This window comes from Dipteris shenzhenensis, chromosome 5 (genome assembly GCF_047967505.1).
Source record: "Dipteris shenzhenensis isolate YYH24624 ecotype China chromosome 5, Dip_SZ_1.0, whole genome shotgun sequence".
NCBI classification, from domain to species: domain Eukaryota; kingdom Viridiplantae; phylum Streptophyta; class Polypodiopsida; order Gleicheniales; family Dipteridaceae; genus Dipteris; species Dipteris shenzhenensis.
Genome location: NC_141600.1, coordinates 56962518 through 56978933, shown reverse-complemented (window position 1 = coordinate 56978933; position 16416 = coordinate 56962518). Strand labels below are relative to the sequence as shown.

General features: G+C 43.6%; 1 protein-coding gene across 2 annotated transcripts; it reads right to left on the bottom strand.

Moving 5' to 3' along the window:
- Window positions 1-9019: 9019 nt before the first annotated feature.
- Window positions 9020-15820, bottom strand: LOC147902232 (uncharacterized). Of its 2 annotated transcripts, none has more exons than XM_087374720.1 (8): window positions 15536-15820; window positions 15306-15437; window positions 14770-14829; window positions 9928-10004; window positions 9760-9816; window positions 9549-9615; window positions 9382-9445; window positions 9020-9254 (listed from the first exon to the last, which is right to left on the bottom strand). In XM_087374720.1, exons 1-8 carry the CDS (start codon window positions 15776-15778, stop codon window positions 9199-9201), a joined length of 756 nt encoding a protein of 251 aa, XP_087230846.1. In that variant the 5' UTR covers window positions 15779-15820; the 3' UTR covers window positions 9020-9198. The 2 variants fall into 2 exon arrangements, with proteins under 2 accessions (XP_087230846.1, XP_087230847.1); XM_087374721.1 differs by having other exon boundaries at window positions 9020-9131.
- Between the last annotated feature and the right edge of the window lie 596 nt (window positions 15821-16416).

Here is a 16416-nt window from a genome sequence, read left to right as displayed (position 1 = left end):
TGTGAAGATTCCATCTCTTGCACTTTCTTGTTCCACTGGTGCTTGGTTATGGAAAATCAAGCATTTGCTAATCAGGTTTGCTCCAAGCATGAATGTATCCATATGGAAATGGGGATGCATAGGGAGAAAGAGTGATCAAAAGCAACTTCAACTACTTCAAAAAAGAGGAGCCCAGGGCTTGTAATAGCCCTGGTTTAAGGTGCTTGGGCAAAAATAATAATGGTGCTTGACTCTCCCTTCTTTGCCTCAACTCTAGATACTAGAATCTATCCAAAATCCAATCAATAGACTAGTGTGCTATAGCGAGAGGACTACCAAAAAGTGAGCTGCAAAAAGTGAATAGAACTAAAAAATTGAGCGAGAGCCATCCAATAAATACTTAATGTCAACAAATCCATTTTTTTTAACAAAACCATGACACCAACCTAGTAAAGTAGTAAATACATATCCAATCCACACTTGGCTAAATTGAAGCCAATCATCCTCCAATAGTCTACTATGTAATTAAAAAAAGATCCAAAATAGATGCTCTTCGTGGTGGAGAGTTGGAAACCCATCGACTTAATGTTAACAAAGTTATTTATTTTTACCAAACCTCAGCACCACCTGGTTGAAATAGTCAATACATATCCAATCCATTCTTGGCAAAAATGAAGCCATACACCCTCTAATAGAAGAGAAAAAAAGAATCCAAAACAAATGCTTTATTGTGGAGAGGTAACTTCCCATATAGGGACAAAAAAGCCACCGCCTGCATATTTTTTGGCAAACAAAAATTGTGATGTTCTTTGAAATCGACTACATCATATTCATCTACCTCAAAATATGTGTCATTTTCATCTACTTGGGTAGGTTTCTTCCACCACTCAAGGCTTGAAACAGATCCACTTATATGAAAGTAGCTTGATGCATGAATTGATGGACCGTTCCAGTTAATCCAAGCACAAAAATGAATATGAATGATATGTTCTTGCAAGGCATGCATGTGATCTTCTTTGCATCATGTTGTGCAAAGTCAAGACATGTGCAGCATGGGAACTGTGCCAATGTGACAGAGTAGGTAAACCCTTTAGCAATTGAACGTGGAGTCCGTATATGAAACACATGCACCTCATTAGGAATTATAATATCCTCTTTCTAACCTCCCCATTTTCTATCATTGCCTTCTCTATCCTGTCTTTGAATTCCTTACTTAATTTTGATCTCCATTTAAGTACAAGCAACATGTGGTAGATTGTTAACCTCACCCACATGATAGCATCAAGAATAGTGGGATCATAGTTTCCACATGTGGCATTATTTTCCACATCACCTTATCTACTAGATTAGAAAAAGACATCACATAAGACACATAATCACACTAACACATGGCAATCCACATCACAGTGCCATGTCAAGATAGCCACACACTAGGGCCATGTCACCCTACCACATCATCTAACATGGTACAGTGCCATCTAGGCATAGTTACCCTTGCACAGGCACACTATGCACTCTACATGTGCATACACTACCACATCATCATTGTGCTTCACAAGCACACCTCTTCATAGGCACACACTGCATATGCACCTGATCACCACATCACCTTCTTGACCCCCCTTCTTAATCAAGTCATGTATTTTGATCCAAAAAGAATTTGAGGGTCATCTAAAGAGAAAAATTGATTGGTTTTTTGAGATCTACATGCTCATTACATCATGTGTAAGTTTTATGCTTGCATCTCATAGTTTTGGGTCTCTACATCGAGGCCATTTCTTTTACAGATTAATGCCTCTTCATCAATACATCTGACACCACATTAAAATAGCTAAGAAAATATATTATTTCTTGATTTTCATTACTATGTGTTAGAAATGAAGAGGGAATAAATCGCTCAATCCTCCACCCAAGATCTCTCTAACTCTTACACACTCAACTTAGATAGATGACCACAGATGCAACAGAAACACACTCAGAAATAACAGCAAGAATAGATAGAGAGAGAGAGAGAGTATATTCATCCACCGGATGGTGGGCAGAAAATGGCTCCCAGAGAGCAGTACAAATCACAGCAAGGTGCTGGAGAAAACTGATGAACTCTCTCTCACAAACTCTCCTAGATTTGAGTGCTGAACACTGCCTTGGAGAAGGCTTTCTGTAATGCACTGGATGCTGGGCTCAATGGAGAAGTGGGCCTTTTATAGGCACTGCCCAGACCCCTTCAGATGACCGACTAGCAGGGTCAGTACCTTGTTTGGTGGTCGACCATATGGGCCCCATTAAAACAACCAAAGTTGGCCTTGGTCGGTGATCTGGTTGGGCCGACTTGGCCTACCACATACCCCTATATAGGGTGCCCTAGGCAGCCAGTCTGCGCTGCTACTGGAGCCTCCATGTGAGGCCTAAAGCCCCCTTATACCTGCTATTGCAGGTTGCGACCCAGCCCGTGTACTGGTCACCTATATTCTCCCTCCAATGTCGGCTTGAGTCTCTCTCCCCAGCCTTCCTACCTCTCATTGCCCCTTGTCCCCTCAAATCGGGGGCTCACAGGTGGGCACAATGAGTTTTTAACACCCCCCCTCAATGTCACAACTGTGGGCAAATTCCCATATGTCTAATGAGGTGCTCCATTTGTTCTCGAGGGAGTGCCTTCGTGAAGAGGTCGGACAAGTCAGCGGTCAGGCAGTACATGAGCTCGATCACATCGTCGATGATGAGCTCTCGAACAAAGTGGTAATGAACTTCAATGTGCTTGGTCCGTGCATGGTACAATGGATTCTTGGCAATGGCTATGCAACTCTGATTGTCACACATCAGCACTGTTGCATCCTCCTGACACACGTCCATGTCCTCCAGAATCCACCTCAACCATAGTGTCTCACAAGCTGCTGTACATGCGGCTTTGTACTTTGCCTCTGTAGATGAAAGGGCCACTGTGGGTTGCTTCTTACTCAGCCAAGAGATGGCATCAGATGCAAGTAAGAAGCAATACCCTGTTATTGATCTTTTGGTGTCAGCATCACCCGTCCAATCACTGTCATAGAACCCGCCTAATTCGATGTGTTTAGTGTAGGTGATCCTGTAGGTGCAAGTACCCTTTAGATACCTCAGCACCCGTAAACCTACATCCTAATGATTCTTCCTGGGAGAAGTAGAGAACTGGCATAATAGCCCAACTGCATAACAAATATCAGGTCGAGTATTGGTAAGGTAAAGCAAGCTTCCTACCAATCGTCGGTACAAAGGAGTATCGACCGGCTGAGATGTGTCGTGAACACTTAGGTTGAGCCCCTCCATGGGAGTTACTGCTATCCTGCAATCCTCCATCCGGAATCTCTTCAGAAGTTCTCTGCAATATTTCTCCTGTGAAATGAAGATCCTGTCTTTGGCCTGCTTTACTTCTATCCTAAGGAAGTAGTGTAATAACCCAAGGTCAGTCATCTCAAACTCAGACATGAGTAGCTCCTTGACCTGGGAAATCTTCTTGACAAGGTCACCTGTCAAGATGAGATCATCAACATAGAGGATGAGTTCGCAACCCCTTCTCAATGAACAAGTAGAGGTTTGCCTCAGAAGGACTCCGACTTAGCCCTATCTTTTGAAAGAATATGTCTATCCTTTGGTACCAAGCTCTAGGGGCTTGTTTCAGCCTGTATAATTCCTTCTTCAACTTGCAGACCTTTAATGGGGACCCTAGATCTTGAAAGCCCTGTGGCTGCTCGACGTACACCTCCTCCTCCAGGGTTCCATTAAGGAATGTGCACTTCACATCCATTTGAAAAATAGGCCAATGTAATTGAGCAGCAAGGGCAATCACTGTCCGGATAGTAACCATGCGAGTTGTGGGAGCAAAAGTTTCATCAATTTCCATGCCTTCAGTTTGAGCAAAACCTTTGACCACTAACCTTGCTTTGTACTTATCCAAGCTGCCATATCTGATTTGTATTTTAGTTTGTATACCCACTTAGTGCCGATGACTTTCTGTCACGAGGGCCTGGCCACTAAGTCCCAGGTATTGTTCTTCAGGATAGAATCCATCTCTGCCTACATGGTAGCCTGCCATTTTGGATTGTCCTTCACCTCCTCGAAGGTCCTTGGCTCTTCAAGCTGAGCCACTAACGCAAAATTCACGGATGGGGTCTTCGTAAGACGTTGGGACCGATGCAATCCGAAACTGCTGCTCTCAAGTATATCGGTGACCCGAGAGTCTTCCAATGTTCTTAGGTACCATTGGGGCAACCACTTCTACTTCTCAATGGGAGGAGGAACCAAAACTGCTTTTCGAACATCCTGCTCTTCCTCAGTACCTTGTGGAACATCAACTTCCGATTTCTTCACCTCTTGGATGGTCAACCTGGGGTAGGGTGGGTTCGGGGGTTGAACAATCTCCTCCTCAATTTGAGGCTCCTGGGGTTCAGGTTCCTTTTCCTCGAAGATGACATCCTGACTAATAAGGATCTGCTTCTTTACTGGGTCGAAGAGTCAATAGGCCTTGGATTCTTCGCTATACCCAACAAAGATACATTTTCTACTCCGAGAATCAAGCTTAGTCCTTTCTTCCTTGTGCACATGCACCCAAGCGTTAGAACCAAAAATGCGAAGATGAGTGATAGAGGGTTTCTTACCATAAAATGCCTCATATGGAGTCTTGTCCTTGACGGCCTTCTTCTTGGTCCTGTTAAGGATATGTACTGCTGTATTTACAGCTTCACTCCAATAGGCTTTAGAAAGGTTCCACCCTCATAACATAGCAAGCCCTGTCTCCGTGGTGGTTCTGTGCTTCCTCTCGGCTACCCCGTTCTGTTGAGACGTATGTGTTGTGGTGAGTTGTCGCTTGATCCCATGCTTGCGACAAAATGTGTTGAACTCATTGGAGGTGAATTCTCCCCCCCTGTCTGTATGGAACATCTTGACATTCTCCCCTGTCTCCTTTTCAACTTTGGCCTTCCAGTGCTTGAACTTCTCGAAAGCCTGTGACTTTTTAGCCAAGCAATACACCCGTCATTCTACTGAAATCATCCACAAAGAGAAGTGAGTACCTGGATCTTGCCCACGATGCTGTAGACATTGGGCCACAAATGTCGGCATGAACCAACTCAAGTGGTTTGCTGGCCCAAAATGAGGCCTCTTGTGGGAACTTGTCCCTATGCTGCTTGCCTTCTAAACAAGCCCTACAGACACCATCATTGCATGTAATGGGTGGAAGTCCATCCAACATCTTCGACTTTGACATTTCAGCCAAGGTTCCACAGCTGACGTGATCGAAGCGCTCATGCCAAAGTTTGGACTTTCCGTTGTCTTCATGAACCAACATTGCACTGAGGCGGTATAATCTGTTTTCTTCAACTCCTTGGGCCACCATCTGTCCATTTGCTTTGGATGTCACGGTGACCTTGCCGTCCTCAAAGAGAACTGACATGTTGTTCTTGTCCATCTGACTTACAGACAGTAAGTTATTGCAAAGGTTGGGTACATAAAGTACTCCAGAGATATATTTCTCCTCACTCGCGGTCGTAATGAAAGGAATGCTACCAATGCCTTTCATAGGACATGTCCGGCTATCCCCGACAGAAACTTTGAAATTCGGGTGTGTACTTTCCATGGTTTTGAACCAAGTCTTTTTGTTAGACATGTGCTTTGAAGCTCCACTGTCAACATACCAACCCTCTTTTCCTTCACTGACTGCATACGCTAAACAATGTTCACTGATTAAAAACAATTGTCCTGTCGTCACATTGGCAGAATCATTCTTAGGTTCTTCTTTGATCCTGGCTTCTCTCTTTCGCTTTTGATCCGCCTTCTTCTTTCGGCATTCTTTGGCGGAGTGGCCAAGCTTTTCACAATAAAAGCACTTCATTTTCTTCTTTCGGTCAACGTCCTCTGACTTCTTGAACTCCTTTGACTTGCCTTTTCCAGGCTTGTCTTTGGCCACTAATGCCTTCTCGTCGGTTTGCATAAAGAGTTTCTCTCGAGCCTCCTCCTCAACCAAGCAGGAGTGGGCCAAGCTCCTCAAAGGTGATTGGCTTAGTCCGTTGACCCGCAGTGACCATAGTCACAAAACTTTTGAAACTCCGTGGCAACTTGTGGAGTGTGAGCATCGCCATTTGAGTCGAGTCCACCTTCTGACCAACTGCTGCGAGCTAGTCATGCACAGTATCACCCTCGTTCATATCAAGATTATAAAGTTGATGCTGAAGAGTAATGATACGGGCTGTATTATCGGTTTCATACAGCTCCCTCAATATGGCCCACGCCTCTGAAGACGTCTCTGCCAACTGGATATGAGGAATCACAGCATCTACTGTCGTGCCAATTAGCATTGCTAAGGCTTGAGCATCCCTCTCTTCCCATGCACTGAGTTCATCCGCATCTGCTTCAAATAGAATATCACCTCTTTTGTCCACAATGTCCTCTGGCTTCATCTCGATCCCAATCACTATCTTCCATAGCTTCCGTGCCACCAGATGGCTTCGGATCTTGACTTTCCAAATTGGATAGTTCGTCCCATCGAGCTTTACAGCTTCACCAAAATTGGGAATGAATGAAGGAAGATGACTGGAGGAGGAGGAAGGACGAGCAGTGGGTGTAGAGGCTTCTGAACACTGATCCATCTCGGTGAATAGTAAACTGAAAAACTGAAGCAAAAAAGATGTACTAACCTCCCGTGCTAGCCTGAGCTGAAAACAGAATCGCCTTTCTGCCAAGGGACTCCTTCCTTCAGAGAGTGCTTTGATGAAGAAGAGTTGAGAGCCTATGGCTCTGATACCATGTTAGAAATGAAGAGGGAATGAATCACTCAATCCTCCACCCAAGATCTCTCTAACTCTTACACACTCAGCTTAGATAGATGACCACAGATGCAACAGAAACACACTAAAAAATAACAGCAAGAATAGATAGAGAGAGAGAGTATATTCATCCACCGGAGGTGGGCAAAAAATGGCTCCCAGAGAGCAGTACAAATCACAGTAGGGTGCTGGAGAAAACTGATGAACTCTCTCACAAACTCTCCCAAATCTGAGTGCTGAACACTGCCTTGGAGAAGGCTTTCTATAATGCACTGGATGCTGGGCTCAATCGAGAAGTGGGCCTTTTATAGGCACTACCCAAGCCCCTTCAGATGATCGACCAGCACGGTCAATACCTTGTCTGGTGGCCGACCATATGGGCCCCATTAAACCGACCAAGGTTGGCCCTAGTCGATGGCCCTGGTTGGGCCAACTTGGCCTGCCACAGGCCCCTATATAAGGGTGTCCTAGGCAGCCAGTCTGCGCTGCTGCTAGGGCCTCTAAGCGAGGCCTAAAGCCCCCATATACTTGCTGTTGCAGGCTGCGATCCCAACCCATGTGCTAGTCACCTATATTTTCCGCCGATCCCGGTCTGAGTCTCTCTCCCCAACCCTCCTATCTCTCATTGCCCCTTGTCCCCTCAAATCGAGGGCTCACAGGTGGGCACAGTGAGTTTCTAACACTATGATAGTTAGTATATCATAGATTATCATAGCTTAGTCTATCTTAGAGGAGATTCAACTTCATGAAAGCCAACTGATCTCTTGCATAAACTCACCCATATAGTTGTTAATCACATTGGTTAATGAAGACAGTGTGCTGAACAACAGTCACATTGGTTAACAAAGATGCCATTTTTGGGTTTCTCTTAAACCAAACATGGAATTGCGGGATGGTTATCCCGGGTTCAAAGTTTGGAGACACATTATACCGTGTGTTTTCCACCAAAATACAAGAGTGTGGGTAGTTTTGAAATAGTTGCCCAGGTTTCCGAAAGAGTTGCCCAGGTCTTCAAAACAGTTGCCTAGGCAAGATAACACAAGTGCCACTTTTAGCACTTGTTCAAGATCAACAGTTTAGAAGATCGTGCCTACTACAAGATATAAGATGAGATACCATAACCTTGATAGGTCATAATTGCATAACACAAGTATCATTATCAAAGCGTGAAAAAAGAAACAACAGAAGTGGAGCCACAAGAAGCTAACACAAAGAAAGGTAATAGCACCATGTCTTGAAGCCGACCCAAGCCATTTGTAAAAAGAGAAATACAAGGAGTGATAGGATGAATAGAGTTGATCCTCCCTTCAAAAGTTAATGTGTATAAATGGCCAAAAGTTTGACTTTGATCTTCAGTTGTAAACTTACAAGTTTGAAACTTATTTGCATCCAAGAGAGAAACGAACATAAGGCTCTTCTCATTTCTTAACTCAACATTGACAAGATATTTTAGCTTTGACAATGTAATGATGGAATCATGCCCATCATGACAAAATATGAAGAAGGAAGAGAAGAAGAGTGGAGATGAGAAGAGAGGGCACAGCTAGAGAGCACACCACAAATGACTAACTGTACACTAGATTTAGTTGAAAATGTAGAATATATACAAACCCATTGAGGATTAGTTTTGCTAACAATCATAGTACTTTATAGTCTTCCTCAATTAATTCTTTATCCTAACTAAAGATAGTGCACTTTTGATAAAGAAATATGAATGGATGTATAGTAGCTCATAGTCATGTGAGTTGATGCTTTGTCCTATAACAAGATAACCCTAAGCTGTTACCATTGACCATAAAACGTTTGTGAACACTCCCCAAAAATGATCCCAAACCATGTACCTACTAGTAGTGTATATTCTCAAACTAAGATGTATCTACTTATGTCCACATGACTTTCTTATGTGTCTTCCAATTACATAACAAAATACAATTCATATGATCATTTATGCCATATTCTATTTAGTAACCAGGAATTTATAGTACAACATCAAACCACTGAAAAAGGTGGAGGGCATGCGCAGGCAGGCACTAGGCAGGTGCACTGTTTGTCCACAAACAGTGACCGCTCAACTTCACAGCGGAATGCAGACATGCACTGCTGTAAAGAATGATCCATTCGAAGACTACCAAACAATGCTACATTTCATGTAGATACTTCAGTAATATATATAGCTCAAATCTTGTTTTTCCAAACATACTTTCTAACATTACTCGCTGCAAACATCAAAAGTGACAAGGGCACTCGTGTGTACAATGTGGAACATTCGTATTGAAAAAAGGATAGTCTCCAATAGCAACAACTCTTACACATTTCCCGCCTTCTCCCCTACAGGTAAAATGGGATGGTCTCTATTTGGACCTTACAAAATGGCATGATATACAAAACCATGAATGACAAAATCTGGAAGCCACTCCAAAATTGAATGTCACATCAAAATACGCAGTAAACCAAGGCCAACAGCAGTTAAAGAAACAATGGTACCTGCACAGGTCAAATAGCAAGCAATGTCACAAACAGGTTAGTGTTAAGCAGCAATTATACACCTTTCAAATAAAAATGAAGAAGCTGCAGGACAACAAACAAATAACAACACATCAGTGGAACCCACCAATTCCATATTTGATAACTTCATACTTGGCCGTCTCCACTTGAGTCTTCAAAGAATGAATTTCCTGCATCATGTTTAATCAGTGACTAACCAAAATAAAATTATCACAAGTTCAACCCCATTTTGAATCTCTGACTATGATAATATCTTTTGTATTGACCCATTACCCTGTCAAGCTTGTTCGTCAACTCAGATGTTTCTGCACTTTGCTTTGCTAAATCTTCTCTTGTCCGCCTGAGTAAGCATATAAAGATCCACATATGAAAACAAGCTCTTTACATGTTCGTGGAATGAGCCAAGCTTTCATTAAAACTAAAAGCAGAGCATCTCAAAAGTCACCACAACCTGAGCACCATTATAAACAGATTATAAACTTACCCCCTTTCTAAGTTGATATCCAGCCGCTGACCTGCCGTAACTTTATCAATTTCATACCTGCAGCCAGTAATGAATCTCAAAATAAAAATTAGCTGCTAAGTGTTGACTTCGATTGACTGAGTATAACATAGAAAGTTAAGATGCAACAGTTGTTAGCCCCTTGCACACCTTAAATCACTGCGCATTTTATCGACATCAGTCCTTATTCTTTCTACCTCACGCTGCAATAGAGAAACCTTGTACTCCTGTTACATGTCGATCAAAGTACATTTCAAAATCACATGAAAAACCCAGACTGTATTTAAGTTCAGTCATCACAATGCCATTGTCCAATTCAAAACTACAAAAGTTGATTCAACTCTTTCATATGAGTAGGACAAAACACCACCAATAGCTTTGCAAGGGAGTAAAAGTTCGTACTAAATCTCTTATGCAGATGGTGTTGGCATCAATGTCACGAGAACGTTCCTATAGACTAGGGAGAAACCTAGAAATCGCTTCGAGATTTCTTTTTAGAACCCATCTTCTTAGATTATGAGTAGTGTGATGTGAACACATGTGAACACACTACTCATAATCTAAAAAGGTTTTTCCATCCAGTTAGTTTTACCTCCTAGGGTTAGTATTATGGCTAGTTGGCTAGTCTCCTCTGTAGATGATTTTGGTCATTCTTTAGAACACAACTCTTGCATTCGCAATACAACTCCACATTTTGGTGTTATTCCTGTCATCCCCAAACCCAACATTTGGCATGAGAGGTTAATTTTCTTCCTTTCAAAGGAAAAAGCTTGAAGATGAGAGACAACCCAATATGCAGTGGCATGAGGGTGTAAGTGGCTTCTTGAAACTTGATTTGGCATGCGACTCTCAATTCTCCATCAAAACTCAGCAACTTAGGTGCTCTGAAATCAGGGAGTGAGTGAAAATCAGCAGCGATTCTTCATGGTGAAATCACAAAAAGTTAAGGGACAGAGGGAGAGAGAAACTCGGAACATACTAGGGCCTAGAAATAAGGGCTGGGCCCCACGGAAGGATTTTATACTATGAAAGAGACCTTACAAAGCAGGCTTGCAAGGGAGCATGAGACTAGCAATGTTTGAATCAGCCTGAGAGCTTGAGAGCTTCTAGATTTATAGGCTTAGAAAGATGCCTATGCTTTTATAAAAGCCCAGCTATTCGAATAAAGTTGGTGCGTGACTTTAGCAAGGCCAGTCGACCAGCCAGTATTCTCTCAAGGATGGGTATTTCATGAAGGACAATCATCTATGTGTGACCCATAACATGCGGATGCAAGTAATGGAGGAAACTCACGCACCACCCTCAGCAAGTCATCAAGGTAACTCCTCAAGCTGTTGAAAGGTACTTCTTTTGGCCAAGTATGCGAAAAGACATCGTAAGTTTGTGACAGAATGTCTTACTTCCCAAAGAGTAAAGTATGACAAACAAACGACCCCAAGGCCGTTCATGCTACTTCTAGTGCCTCAAGCTCCATGGGAAAGCATAGCCATGGATTTCATCTTAAAGCGGACCACATGGCAAAGTTATTTATGGCATAGATTTTCAAGCAGCATGGAATGCCCAAGTCAATGGTAAATGACCAAGACCCCCTGATGACCAGCCTGTTTTGAAGAGGTTGATTTGATAACTTGGGGACGAAGTTAGATTTTTCTTCTTCTTTTCACCCCCAAACAGATGGTCAAAGTGAGATTGCAAAGTCCACAGTGCCAAATCTTCTAAAGTGCTATGTGTCCGAGCAAAAAGCTGAGTGGAAAAGGTATCTTCCTTTAGTGGATTTCGCATATAACAACACCATTCACTGTTCTATATGAAAAGCCCCTTTTAAAGTGATCTATGGGAAGGTGGTTTTGCCACTTCTTCTCAGGACGAAGGATGAAAGTTTTGCGGCCGAGCAGTATGTTCTGGACCATAAGACAGCTTATTCTCAAGTACGGACGGCCATTCAAAGATCTCAAGAAAATAATAAAAGAGCGGCAGATAAGTATAGAAGGGGCCTAAATCTTCAAGAAGGGGATTGGGTACTCTTCAAGTTTGAGAAAGCCAGACTCAGAAAGATGAAAGGGAAAGAAAATGATATCCAAAGTTATCAACCAGGTATTAAGGACCTTTTCGAGTCAATGAGCTGATAAATGAAGTCGCTTGACAAGTAGAACTGCCAAAGAATTTAAAGATCCTCAATGCTTTCCATGTGACTCTTCTAAAGAAATATCAAGGACCAGAACCCACTGAATAGGTTCAAGAAGAACCACAAGAAGTAGAAAAATTGGAGGAGATCTTACAACCAAAAAATTGTGTATCACACAGAGAAAATAGAACCCAGAGGCAAGGTTACTTGGACCCAAGGCAAGGTTACGTACACGTACCTTGTCAAGTTCAAGAATTATTCAGCACTTAACACCCCCAAGTTCTACAGTTGTACCAAGGCGCTTTTCAGTCAAGGTCAATTGTTTACAAGCCGAGGGGATGTCACAAGTTTGTATTCTCCCAAAAAATAAAGAGAAATCTTTCAGATTGACTTCAATCAAAGAAAGTTGACTTTAGTAACTAGAACAAGTTTTGAATTCCTTTGCATTGCATTGGCTAAATAACACTGTGGGGATGGCCACAAGGGACTAGGATTAGTCCAAGAACTAGAATGCATGCATTTGGCTAACCTCTAATAGGTTACACTATTTGGATATTGTTTGTGCAAGGTGTAGGACTTTGAAGAGTGCTAAATTCCCCCACTTTTAAGGGGAAAAGCACAAGACACGTGGTGCCCTAATTACTGAAGGGCCCACTTGAGCTAAAAGCATTAAAGGAGCCCCACTCTATGGAGAAAAGCGCCTGCTTTTGAGAAAAGACCAACCACTTCTAGGGAAAAGCGCCTATTTTAGGCAAGAAAAACAGGCCTAGCTTTTAGAAAGCACATGCTTTTTAGCTGGCTGGGCCTCTAATTGTACCCAGACTCTACTCCCACATGAGCTGCCTTGTACAAAGAGATTTCTATTGCAATAAAGACCTTCCAAGGGGGGAGCCCTTATTTCTGGCCCCTAGTGCTATGTTATTGTTCTCTCTCTCTCTCTCTCCCTTTCCCATCTTCTCTCTCTACAGCAATTCACATACCAGCTTCATCGTTGAGTTTTAAACGTGCTGTTCGAAGTTTCCAGCATCTACTCTAAAACAAGCCTTCATAAAAACTAAAGGGCGGTGAATAAATATCAACCAACAAGTACCATTATTTCAGCCACTTAGAAAATAATTTCAGCAACACAAAGAGAACACAAAACCCATATCGGGGAGCTAGATTGCTCCTGCTTAGAAACCAAACACCAAATTGGTCCCAAACCTTGGCGCCCCTTTCAGTATTTCTTCATTTCTTTATTCAGTAGGTAAAATTACAAAAAGGCTAAATGCCCTTGCTGTAAGAAAACAATACAACGTTTGTGCTCAACAGATAACAGGATCTCGTACGCAAGAGAGAAAACAGATAGTATGGAGAATCAAAAATTTGATTACTGTAAAACTGATACAATAGATGGCGCTGCCTTCCAACCGTGCACTCCTGTAAGAGAAGCTTCGATGGCGTGCTGGAAACAGTAGATGACGGAGACTGGATGCTAAGGAATCAAGGTTGCTGTAGCCAGTGATGAAATGGGCTTCACGGGCTTGCTCTTATGTAGCCACCGCTAGTAGTCGGTTAGACCCAATGGGATGACCGACCCAGTCCGCCCAAAACGGTCGACTGGGGGTCGGTCCCGAAATAGGCCACCGACCACACGATAGAACTGTGGCGCAAAATAGAGCAACTGACCTACAGTCACCGTTCGGCCCAGAGCCATCAGGGATCATCTAGGGCTCCAGACGGGCCCTGCAACCCGAGAGTGGGCTGCCCTGGGAAATGCTCCGTCTACCCTCAGTGCGGCCAGACGGGCCCCGCAACCCGAGAGTGGGCTGCCCTAGGAAATGCTCCGTCTACCCTCAGTGCGGTCAGTCATGGGATGCCTTCCCGCACTTCCATGTAGCCTAGTTCGCAGTGTGCCAACTCCGTCCAGCCATCAGGCCACACATGGCCCCCATCTGGTGTCCAAACCAGGACCTACCGGATAACCGAGCTACTCAAATGCCTTCTCCTCATATGGGGGGCTTACAAGTAGAGTTAGCTGGTTCCCGCGTAGTTACACAAGAGTGGAGCATTGATATCTAACACTTGCACCTGTCCAAACACAACCCAACTGAATCACAACGCTGGCAGGCACAAGCAAGCTACTACTCAGCCAATTCCCGACTCAAAAAGCATTCAAATCCAGTGCATAATCCATGGCCAACAGTTCCAAAAATCCCATCAACACCTACAAGGCAAAATCACCCTCTTCCTGGCTGTCCAAGCATCAATCCCTCGGACACACTTACAGGCGGGTGAAGTTCACAAGCCCACAGCAGTTGACCGACTGAAAGGTCAGATCAAATAGCCAACCATGTGGGATTCATGACTTGTATAGAAATAATCACAAGTCCTGGTTTTTGAGAACATCTCAGGTCTGCTGAACCACCTGTACTCTTGCTTGCCATGCCATGATGGGAGCACAGAAGTCGTTCCATACAGGATATCATGTATTCGGGACCAGCATTCAGGTTCCATTACAACAAAGAAGTTCTCTCGTTTGAAAAGCAAGGCGAAAGGAGGGGAGGGGAATCCTGTTTCATAAATGTTTGATCCTACTTTTTTACATAAGCAAGTCTTCCACTGACAGTAGTGCAAGCTAGCCGTAGGCATTATCCAAGAAACTCATTAGGCTCAAGAAGAAGGACGAGAGGAATTCCACTCCACATTATGTTCTATTTAATATTAAAAGTATCCTTCGGTAGAATCTCATAATGAGCTTTGTTTACGGTTTGTACTTTTTCCATGTTTGCATCAAGTCACGTTCGTATATAAATGGCCATTATCTTATGCAAATGCAGACCTCCAATCCCACACATAATATTGTAGGAAAGAGAGAGAATATTTACCTGTGCGTGTTGTATTTCTGCTTTCACCTTCGCTAGGGAAGCTTCTTGCAACATTTCATTCTGCACCGCAAAAGAGGGACAATGTTGAGATTGGTTGCATCCACATGCATGAATGTTGAGAATAAATTACAGTTCTTGCAGCGACATATGCAGAAAGCCTGTCCACTTTTGTGTTAGCGCGTTTAGGATTCCATAACTTCTCTGAGGACCATGCAGAAGGCTTGACTTGTAAGAGCAAAGGCAATGAAACGCAGCCCTTAAATATATTACACAATCTTCCAATATGTACGGCCTAAGCAAAAACTTTTTCCCGATAGTCCTAAAAGTCCATAAGAATCTTCAACTACTGTGGTGTCCTCCCAGAAAGACCGACAGCTGTTATCCTAGAATACAGTGATACTATCAAATAATTTTTTGGTATACAGTCGAATTGTCGACGCCTTTAAGCGATTGAAACTGAATGCAACCTTAATCAAACCTTCTACTGGAATCAAACGCCCGATTCGGCAAACGCTATGAATTGTGCAGATAGCTACCTTTTGCATATCAGGCTTGGACACAAACGTCTGCGCAACGTTATCCATGCTATCATTGAGAACCTCGATTATGGAAGCAGTGACGGCCTCCGCTTGCTCTGGTGTCAAGCCTTGCGACTCCAGCCGCCGCACCTGAAGTACCAAACCTCTCGCTTCTCAATTCAAGCCCCTCGCGCAGGCTGCTGCCAAAGTCAATGCAATCCAAGACCAAAAAAGATGCCATATCCTACCAAGGCCAAGGTATCAACGAACATGACTTTCTTGCTCCCCTTCGAAGCGGAGACGAGCTGCGAAATGCGACGCAAGGAAATTCCCCTAACGAAGACATGATTGCAAGAGGTCGAATTGCGGGGGAAGGTTCCAAGACTGGGATGGAAGATCTGAGCAAGGGGCAATGGAGAGAGATGCGAGGTCAAACGGAAGAGGTGGATGAAAGGGCTAAGCTTAGCTGTTTGCATCCATGAAAACAACATCGAACAATACACAGATATACAAGGTCAACTAGTATCTAAGGCCTAGCTGGTGGGCTTTAGAGAGTAGACTACAACAATCAAGCTCGCATTATCAATGAATATGAAGGAAGAGGTCTACGTGGAGTAGCAATCCGAATTTCAAATCTATCTCCATACGGTAAAAATAAGGTGTATACCCAAGTCATGTATACACGTAGGAAGCTGCCCGCCCCGGACAACCTCAAAGTCCAGCGGGAACGTGCGTGTGGACCAATCACAACTGAGGCCCCCGACTCGTCCGACTACAAGAGGCCGCCCATCGAGTGGGCAGATGTGTTTCAGCATGTGCGTGATAGGATTATAGTAGGGATTGATCCCTCGCCGACTGGCAAAGAGGGTCTTACTCTACCCAATCAACCAATGGCTTCTTGTTGCAATAACTGGGAAGATTTTTATTATAACCTTGGTTTGAAGTGGTGTGAACCCCCACCCGCCCTACAATATTTCTTGGGCGAGCGAGTGGTCTGAACCCACCCATAGCCCATGTACCTCCCATGATGCATTAAATACATCTCCGTCGTGGGCTGGATGTTGGCAGGCAATCTTGCTTGTGCATGATTCGGGGGCAATGCCCATGGTGTGCCAATGTGTAAACATGC